At 46.0% G+C, this 10,653-nt stretch overlaps 1 protein-coding gene across 1 annotated transcript; it reads right to left on the reverse strand.

Moving 5' to 3' along the window:
• Positions 1–6,563: 6,563 nt before the first annotated feature.
• Positions 6,564–8,698, reverse strand: LOC109922414 (somatostatin-1A-like). The gene is made up of 2 exons (XM_020522456.2): positions 8,478–8,698; positions 6,564–6,777 (listed from the first exon to the last, which is right to left on the reverse strand). The coding sequence occupies exons 1-2, from the start codon at positions 8,607–8,609 to the stop codon at positions 6,595–6,597; spliced, it is 315 nt and encodes a 104-aa protein (XP_020378045.1). The 5' UTR covers positions 8,610–8,698; the 3' UTR covers positions 6,564–6,594.
• Between the last annotated feature and the right edge of the window lie 1,955 nt (positions 8,699–10,653).

The raw sequence follows: 10,653 nt of genomic DNA on the forward strand, positions 1-10,653 counted from the left end.
GCACCCACCGCTGGCTGTTTTGGAAAGATTTGCAAGTCGGCAGACGACGTTTCGAAAGCATCTTCCTTTGCTCTTGGGGTTGGGAGAACAAAGCCAGAGCTTCTGAACCAGAAGTAGGGACATTAGCCGCTGTCACACAAAGCCTCTACGTGCAGGGCTAAATACTGGGATTAAATCCAGCCCTCTCTTTCCAATTGTTTAATTCATTTTCGTGGGAGTAAAGTAACTCTGGCCAAACCTGAACTTGTTACCCATCCCACATTACCCAGAGAGCATTCAAATGCATTGCTGTGGGGCTGGAGTCACGTGTAAGGTAGGGATGGCAGATTTCCACTCCCTGAAGGGCATTAGTGACCGAGACAAAAATCGCCAACGGTTTCACGGCTATTATCGGACTCTTAATTCCAGACTTTTTATTGAATTCAAATTCCACCACCTGCTGTGGCGGGATTTGAACCCGGGTCCCCAGGACGTTACCGGGCTCTCTGGATTAGCGATGGACCTCCCCCTATCAGATCCGATCCTTCCAAAGTCCTCCTGGTTTCCATTTCTTGCCTTTGACACAGAACCTGGAGGAGATGGTCGTAAGGCTGCTGGAATGTTATAAGAATCCCTACAGTGTGGAAGCAGGCCATTTGACCCATTGAGGCTACACTGACCCTCCAAAGAGCATTCCCACTCATGACCCATTACCCTACCCTATCCCTATAACCCCACATTTCCCATGGCTAACCCACCTAGCCCACACATCCCTGGGCACTATAGCATGGCCAATCCACCCTAACCCGTACATCTTTGGACTGTGGGAGGAAACTGGAGCACCCGGAGGAAACCCACGCAGACACGGGGAGAATGTGCAAACTCCACACAGACAGTCGCCCGAGGGTGGGATCGAACCCGGGCCCCTGGCGCCATGAGGCAGCAGTGCTAACCACTGAGCCACTGTGCCACCCCAAGAAGAAATCCAGAGGTGCACATAAAAGCAACGTACTGCAGATATCGGAGATTGGGAATTAAAAACAGAAATTGCTGGAGAAACTCCAGCTGAAGTGCAGTTAGATGGATTGGCTGTGGGAAATGCAGTGTTACAGGGATAGGGTAGGGGTGTGGGTCTGGGCGGGATGCTCTTCGGAGGGTCAGTGAGGAGTCAACGGGCTGAATGGCCTGCTTCCACGCTGTAGGCATTCAAACTTATCCTCTGATGTGTGCAATTTTAACACTCCCCTCCTTCAGTCCAAACATTCACTGGCAAATAGGGCAGAATAAAAAGATTTTCAGGAATGCTGTGTGTGGGAAACATAGACAAAAACAAATCTGTGGATCTAGAGTCTGAATCGAAAGAGAAAATGGAACGACTTTCTTCCAGTTCTGATATCACATTGTCATTGAACGTGGTGATGCTTGCTTCAGTGGCAGGTCAGTTGGACCTCGGTCTTGGATTGAATTTGATGTTTCCTTATTTTGCGGAGTCTTTGAATGTTATTTATTTTCTAGTCGGCATGGTGGGGACAGGGATTTTAGTTAGTTTGCAGATATTTGGATGCTTATGAGGCCAACTGCTGTTTCTCGTCTCAGTTCTGCGACAAACTGCTCTTCAGAGCCAATCCTAAAGCTGTTGCTGGCCAGTTTCTTACTTTTAACCCCGAAAGACACCTGGTGCCAGTTTATCTCATAAAAGCCTCAAATCGAATTGCTCCCAAAAAGTTACACAACCTTGTGCAGCCAATTAGGGAATGCCAGGCAGTTTCATTTTTCCTTTGAGCTCAAAGTGAAACCCTGAATAATCCACACTTCTATTTTTCAATTTCATTTTCAAAGCACATATGTCCTTATACCATCATAGACCCCATCTGGAGAACTTTTTTTTCCCTGAAGCATAGGAGACTGAGGAGGTGAACTTATAGAAGTCTATGAAATGATGAGGATTACAGCTTTTTCCCCAGGGTAGGGGAGTCTAAAACTGTAGGGCATAGGTTTAAGGTGAGAGGGGAGAAATACAAAAGGGTCCAGAGGGGCAAATTGTTTCACACGGAGGGTGGTGAGAGTCTGGAACAGGCTGCCAGAGATAGCGGTGGAGGTGAACACAGTTTTATCATTTAAGAAACATTTGGGCAGATTCGTGGATGGGATAGGGATGGAGGGATGTGGACCAAACGCAGACAGATGGGTCCAGTTTAAATTGTGAAAACTGGGCAGTATGGCCAAGTTGGGCTGAAGGGCCTGTTTCCATGCTGTTAACCTCTATGGTGGGGCTTTGACTGGTTTTATAATAAATATGACATCACTCCCTGCCCTTGCACCCAATCCCCTTGAAGTAATCATTAGCGTTCCATTAGTCTTTTAACATTATTTTATGTACCTGCTCACTACTTCTTTTTATTCATGCATGGGATGGGGGCATTGCTGGCTGGATGAACATTTATTGCCACGTCCCTAGTTGCCCTGGAGAAGGTGGTGGTAAGTTGCCTCCTTGAGCTGCTGCGGTCTGTGTGGATACATTGACAGTGCTGTTGGGGAGGGAGTTCCATGATTTTGACCCAGTATCGTACAATGTTTTGGGGATAGTTTCTGGAGTTGACCAAAGAGCTGGCTATACCAGGCCCGGTATTGTGCAATGAGCTGGGATTAATTAATGATTCATTGTTAAATGCCTCCAGGTAAGAGCGACCATAATATGATTAAAATTTATATTCCGTTTGTGGGAGAGAGGAGTGGGTCCAAGACTAGTATTTGAAACTTAATTAAGAACAATTACAAGGCTGTGAAAACAGAGCTAGCTAAAGTGAGCTGGCAAATTCAGTTAAGAGCTATGTCCATTAGATGCAGTGACATGCATTTGCATAGATATTTCAGAACATGCAGAAGAGAATTTCTCATTCCAGTGAGAAAGAGACATTCTAAAAGAAGGATCTTCCATCTCCGATTAGTTAAAAACATTAAGATGAAGCATATCATTGTGTAAAGGCTAGTGGCAGGTCAGAGGATTGGACAGAATATAAAAAAAAGTCAAAAAAATTAAGAAGGAGGGTCAAATTAGAGTGCGAGAGAAAGCTAGCTAGAAATATTAAAACGGATAGTGAGAGTTTCTACAGATACTTCAAAAGGAAAAGCTCCTATAAGAAATGAGTCTGAAGAATTAATAATAAGGAGGTGTTAGATAAGCTGAATAAGTATTTTCTATTTCACTGTTCGCTGTAGAGGAAATACATAAATACTCCAAAAATTGTTGTAAATCAGGAAATGGAAGTTTGAGAGGAACTAAAGAAACTTAGAATCACCAGGGAAGTGTTAGAATATGATCTGGTAAACCCTTTGGTCCTGATGGACTTCATCCTAGGGCCTTAGAAGAAATGACTTGTAAGAGAGATGATGCCTCAAGTCTAATTTTCCAAAATCCCCTAGATTTGGGAACAGTTCCTTTAGATTGGGAATTAGTGAATGTAAATGCTTTATTCAAAAAGAAAGAGAGAGACAGAAAACAGGAAACGACAGGCCAATTAACTTGAACAACCATCATTGGAAAAATGTTAGAGGCTGCTATTATTGTAGCAGGGCACTTGGAAAGGTTCAACATATTCAAGCAGAATCAATATGGTTTTGCAGAAGGGGCATCATGCTTGACCAATCAATTCTTTGAGAAGGTAGCACATGCTGTGGATAAAAGGGAATCAGTGGGTATGCTTTTATTTCCAGAAAGCATTTGACAATGTGCCACATTTACTGAAGGAAATAGAGGTTCAGGGCATACCATAGTGGCATGAGTAGAAGATTCGCTGGATGGATAACAGAAAGCAGAAGCGGGCACAAATGGGACCTGGCAAGATGGAATGGCGTGAGAGCACTGTTCCAGTGCTGACGCTGCACTGATTATACAACTTATACAAATGACTTGGATAGAGGGCCAGAAAATGTGGTGGCTAATTCTGCTAATGACTCAAAGGTAAATAGCAAAATAAGTTGCAAAGTGAACATAAAGAGATTACAAAGAGGCACTCACGCTTTATCCATACCTTGTAATCTCTTTAGGTTTGCTTCACAAATTTAAGTGACTGAGTAAAAGTCTGGCAAATGGAGCATAATGTGGGATACTGGGAAATTATCCATCCTAGCAGGAAGTAAAAAAAAAATCACATGTTTTAAATTGTGAGAGGTTGCAGTGCTCTGAGTGTCCTTATGCATGAATCACAAAATGTAAGTCTGCAGGTATGGCAAGTAATCAGGAAAATGAATAGAGTATTGGGGGTGGCATGGTGGCTCAGTGGTTAGCACTGCTGCCTCACAGCACCAGGCACCCTGGTTTGATTCCACTGTTGGGTGACTGTCTGTGTGGAGTTTGCACATTCTCCCTGTTTCTGTGTCGGTTTTCTCCAAAGATGTGCAGTTTAGGTGGGTTGGCTGTGCTAAATTGCCCATAATATCCAGGGATATGTGGGTTAGCTGTGGGAAATGAAGGGTCATGGGGATAGGGGTGTGTCTGGGCAGGATGCTCTTTAGAGGATTGGGCTAAACGGCCTGCTTCTGCACTGCCGCAATTCTATGAATACTATTGTTTATTTCGAAGGGAATTGAAAACAAAAGTAAGGAGGTTATGCTCCAGTTATATGGGATACTGGTGAGACCATGTCTGGAATATTGTACACAGTAGTGGTCTCCTTATTTAAAGAAGGGTGTAAATCCATTGGAAAGCAGTTTGGAAGTCTTACCAGACTAATACTGGGATGGGTGGTGTGTCTTGGCTGTACAGGCTGGGCTCCATGAAGTCCAAAGTGTAGAAGTGACTTGACTGAATCATGTAAGGTCCTGGGGAGGGGGCGGGGGGGGTTGTTGGGAGGTTGGGGGGGGGGGGGTGTCATTGACAGAGTGGAGGGGGAGAGGACGTCTCTTCTTGTGAGTGTGGGTAGATGCAAATGTTACCAACTATAAAGTCCTCATCAAGCCATAGAATATCCTGAACTATATCACCGCTTCTTCACTGTCACTGGGTCAAAATCCTGGGCATACTCATAGCCTGAAGACTGTCATGATTCGAGAAGACAACTGACTATCACTTTCTCCAGGGCAGCTAGGGATAAATGCTGGCCTGACCAGCCATCGCTCTCTCCCTGCGAAAGAACAAAAGGAGTTTCTGTGTGCACTTTTGTTAACAGCCTGTTGTGTGAAATTTTACCAAATGCCTTCTGGAAATCCATGGAAATAAATCCACGGGCATGCCCTTATCTGTGGCTTTGTGACCTCCTCAAAAAAGTTGAGTGGGCTTTATTTGGCAACACTTAGGCTCCCCAGGGCCCTGCTGGCTGTGTCTGAAAAGCTTGTACAAGACTCAATCACAGAATCTCCTCAGTTCCCCATACTGATATTCCACTGACAGGTAATACCATTGCTCTGTTTAAAGGAGTAGGAGCGATAGAATGAAAAAATGACAACTGAAAGTTGTCCATTCCAAAGAAACAATCCCTTGGGGTCTAGGCCCGAAACGTCAGCCTTCCTGCTCCTATGATGCTGCTTGGCCTGCTGTGTTCATCCAGCTCTACACCTTGTTATCTCAGATTTTCCAGCATCTGCAGTTCCTACTATCCCCCTTAATTTTGGAAAATCATTTGTTTAGGCACAGGGTGAGGGGAGGCTTTGTAACACAGTGGTTAGTGTCCCTGTCTCTGAGCCAGAGTACTCCCAGTTCAAATCCCATTCCAGTTCTTGATGGATACAGGTAAGGGTATTTGTAACACAAACAACAGGCCGTCTGTTGACTTGTAAATGCTTCCAATACACCAGCTGGTCAGCATTGTGTTGGGAAAAACTGGAAAACTTCAACGCCAATAGTTGGTGGACAAAGTGACTAGAACTCCAGACCAATGTTTGAGACAGTCCGTGAATACTTCTTCCCCTTTAATTTAGTTGATACTTGGCAAAATACTTTTAAACTAACAAACTGCAAAGTCTTATCCCCCCCCAAGGATTAGAAACTGTGTGTGTGTTTGTGTGTTAGTTTTCAAGAAAGGTAATTGTGTTGTTTAAACATTTTGTGAGTACTTTACTCCCTGGCTTAAGTCAGTTGGATTTGTAATCAACCAACTGATGCTTCAGGAATTGACTAAATATTCACACTGAGCTATACACGACCCTGAAACATTATTGCCAAAATCCACCTCCGTTTTCAAAGTCAGACTGTTTTGTGTGGGGCAATGAGGCTGGTCGTGAAACCGTCCTTACAGCTGTTATGTACCAAACTCTGAAATTGTTCACTGACTGTGCTGTCTCTGACAGATAATCCCTCTCTGCCTGGGATCAGTCGGGTGGTTTACAGCTGAGCCTTTGATTGCAATGGTGTGGAACCCACCCAGAAATCCAATAGAAGGCATTAGCTTATTGAGTGTGCAAGAAAAGTTTATTTTATTGTGTGAGATCCATTCATTCTCAGAATAATGGAAACGAATCCGTAATTTACAACACAAGAGACAAACACAAGACAAAAAAAAATTAATCCAGATGAGGAGAGGCGATTTTTACAGAGTTTGTTGAAGATGTCTGTAGCATTTGGAGGTGAACTCTGGGATTAGGGATCTTGTGGTGGTGGCTTGGAGAACGAACTCCGGGTTAACAGGACGTGAATGTCTTCCAGAAGAAATTCTTGCAGCCGGCCTTTCGGTCCCGCGGGGTGTTCCACCGACGAAGCAGCTGGTTTTGACCGAGCCCCCGTCTCTCGAAGCGGGGCAGCGCCGGGCTGTCGGCTCGGAGCAGCTCAGACAGGAGTTTCAGCACCATGACCCTGGACAGCTCCTAGTAGCAAAGAGACAAGACACAAGCGGGGCTTGGCATTCATTATCGTAGCGCCCGGCACGTCCCTCAGGGCGGCCCGCTGGCTCCAAGGCCAATGCTTCCTCCAGCAAGCAACCCACCCCAGCACGTCACTGTAGGAATTGTGGCACAGTAAGAGCCCACAAATAGTGTCCGTGAAAACGACCCAGATCTACTTTGTTTTGAGGGCGAGGGATAAATAAATATTGACCTCAGGACCTGTGGGAGAACTCCACCAAGCTCTTCCTCCGAACTGGCTTTTACCAACCTGAGAGGGTAGATGGGGCTTCCCGAAATAATGTCACCCACCATAGTGACAATGTAGCACCCCACCCCAGCGCTGACCCTCCGATAGTGCCCACTCCCTCAGCGCTGACCCTCTGATAGTGCCCGCTCCCTCAGCGCTGACCCTCCGATAGTGCCCGCTCCCTCAGCGCTGACCCTCCGACAGTGCGGCGTTCCCTCAGCGCTGACCCTCCGACAGTGCGGCGCTCCCTCAGCGCTGACCCTCCCACATTGCCCGCTCCCTCAGCACTGACCCTCCCACAGTGCCCGCTCCCTCAGCACTGACCCTCTGACAGTGCCTGCTCCCTCAGCGCTGACCCTCCAACAGTGCCCACTCCCTCAGCATTGCATCAGGACTGTCTGGTCTGGATTTTGTGCTGAAAATTTTGAACTTATTCCACAAACTCCTAACCTGGAGATGAGAGAGAGAGAGAGAGAGAGAGAGAGAGCACGAGAGAGAGCACGAGAGAGTGAGAGAGCGAGAGAAGGGAATGAGAGACCAAGGCAGGGAGAAAAGGACAGAGAGAGGGAGACAGAGAGAGCCACCCACTGTAACACAGATGACACAGGAGGAATACAGCTATCTATTCTCTCTGTGCTGTCTCTGGTCCCCTCTTTTCACATCTAGTTATTAAAATGCGACTTAATTCCTCCAGAAACTCTTGAACCTTCCTCTCACACACTCACATTTCCCGTCCCACACATTCTTTCTCCTGTCTCCATTTTAGCTTTCAAATGGAAGTTTGATCCTGTTCAACTGATGAAACAGAGGTTTTCCCCAGGGTTCTAGAAACTTCCACCTGCACCCAGCAACCTTTAAACTCCTACCTGCTGATTTATCACAACTTCTCTTGTACCTTTCAATAGTTTTTAAAAGGGTTATATTCAAATTGAATTACTGGGGGAAATGTTATTGAGTGCCATATTCAGGGTGGCAAATTTCACACTTTAATATTTCTTACTGACTGTATCTTTACTGATGTTAATCCAGCTCCCTCACATCATCACTCAGTAACCCCTCTCCCCACCCCCCCCAGCACCCCATGTTGTTGACTGTATCCCTACTGATGTTAATCCAGCTCCCTCACACTGTCACTTAGTAACCCCTCTCCCCCCAGCGCCCTGTGTTACTGACTGTATCCCTACTGATGTTAATCCAGCTCCCTCTCATATTTCACCTCCAGAATATAAAATAATAAAATATATAGTCCAATATAAAATAAAAATCAGATGGGATTCCACTAAAAGCTGAACGAAATGAGGCATTAGGTTATTTTGAAGAGATAAAGTTGGAGTTCAGTGGAGTTAAATCAGAGCGCAAGATGTAAGATTAATCCATTCCCTTGGGGCAGGATGGAGATTCGAAGCAGGGAGGGTGAGGGTGAAGGTTTCCTTACCTCTTTCTCCTCAGGGTTTGTCTTCTGTAATATGTCTGGCAAACTCTCCCCTCTGGCTGTTCCTGAACTCCTCAGCAATAGCAGAGTAACAGAGATCAGAGTCAGGAGCAAGTGAGTCTGCGATCTTGACATCTTGAGCAGTAAATTTCTTTCTGTTTGGTCGGAGATGGCAACGACTTTAGAAAACTCTCGTCAGTTCCTGAGACGAACTTCTCTGTCACTCTTTCTGTCAAACTCTAGCCCCTTCACTTTTATCTGGTTTATATACCTCTCAGGAAAGGCAATGATAACGTCACCACAAACAAAGCCCCCGCATTTAATTGCCCTGAGATTGGTGCTATGATTTCATTGGGCAGGCAATGCACCAATTAAAACCCCTTCACCCAACGGATTGAAATCTGTTTCGTGTTTAGTTCAATTTTTCAGAGCTGACACGCTTTCCCCGATCTATAGCAACCTGAGGCAAAGTATTTTTCATTGTCACCTGCAAGTTGGGCCTATACAATTCCAAAAATTCTCCAACTCTCACTCCAATAGGTCATTTCCAGGTGAGAGCCAGGGCTCACTGTGACAGTGATCGGGAACAGGAATCCTCCCTAACCCAGGGCTCAGTAGGACAGCGATCGGGAACAGGAACCCTCCCTAAACCAGGGCTCACTGTGACAGTGATCGGGAAGGGGAATCCTCCCTAACCCAGGGCTCACTGTGACAGTGATCGGGAACAGGAACCCTCCCTATCCCAGGGCTCATTGGGACAGTGATCGGGAACAGGAACCATCCCTAACCCAGGGCTCACTGGGACAGTGATTGGGAACAGGAATCCTCCCTAACCCAGGGCTCACTGGGGACAGTGATTGGGAACAGGAATCCTCCCTAACCCAGGGCTCACTCAGACAGTGATCGGGAACAGGAATCTTCCCTAACCCAGGGCTCACTGGGGACAGTGATCGCGACCTTCCCTCTAAACACGTTTAAAATTCTGGCTGACAATATGGATTTATTCAGACCTTCAGTATTAGTTTCCTACAGTGATTTGAGCTAAACAGTTGCTAATGTTCAGCAGGAGACACTGAAGAATCTGGGAATATCACAGGCACTGAAACCAGTAAAATGTACAAACATTAGCAAAGGCTTTCCATCAGTAACCTGCCCACAACAATGTAAAACATACCAAGCGCACCCAATTGTCACCCAAACTCAGCTCAGCGATAACCTCTGGGAATATCTCTTCAATTATTTCAGCTCTGTCTTAATTGCAAATCTCAACCACCCTCAGGGAGTGACATCTTCTGTTTAAAAGGAAAATTATAATTTCTGTTCTGGAATTACAACGACAAGGATCCTCAAAAGCATTTTGGAAATGACCCGTGTGTAAAATATTCAGTCTGTGTAAATGACTGATCGCTGAATTGCTCAGTAATTCACAGAAAGATGTGAAAGGTGTCACTTTCATAATCTCTCAGACAACAAAGGACACGTTAACACAGTGTTTAAGTGGGTACCCCATTACAATGTGGTGGTCTATTCATACACAGCAAGATCCAATAGTTAGGTGACAGATGACTAGATGGCATGTTGAGGATGTAGGGTCTCTCCCGTCATGTTGGGGGTGCAGAAACAAGAGTGCTCCGGGGAGATCTCACCGTTTTGCCAGCCCTTCAAAGCTGGTTGGGAAGCAACAACTTCCCTGTCTCAGGCTGGCCTGATACCTCTAAAACTGTCTCCTTTCCCTCCGGTTTTCTATCAGCTTCTGGCAGCTGACCCCCTTCTCAGGATGCCTGTGAGCTGCTCAACTGGGAGGAGCATCACTCCCCAGTCACATCATTAGAATACAGGGCAGGGATAACTGAAGCAGCTGCGACAGGCCATTCCTTTACCAACGAAGAGGCCGGGTACCTGATCTACAGCCGGATTGGTGCATCTAAGGAGAATCAGCCAGCTGAAACACTCTGGATTTCTTCGTGGACTCTTCCTCTGTTAATCTATTGCCCAGCTCCATCTTGGCAGTGCCTGGGGGAATGCCTACCACATGCTAAAAAATGACAGGTTAGGGACACAGTGTTAGCTGGGGAATCAGATGGGAGGGACAAAACTCAACTCTGGGTCTACAGCACAAATAGATAAACTCCACCATGGATCACTAGCCCCGGACACAGCTTCAGCTTGGGCCCATGGG

Source organism: Rhincodon typus, chromosome 45 (genome assembly GCF_021869965.1).
Source record: "Rhincodon typus isolate 14 chromosome 45, sRhiTyp1.1, whole genome shotgun sequence".
Classification (NCBI taxonomy): Eukaryota; Metazoa; Chordata; class Chondrichthyes; order Orectolobiformes; family Rhincodontidae; genus Rhincodon; species Rhincodon typus.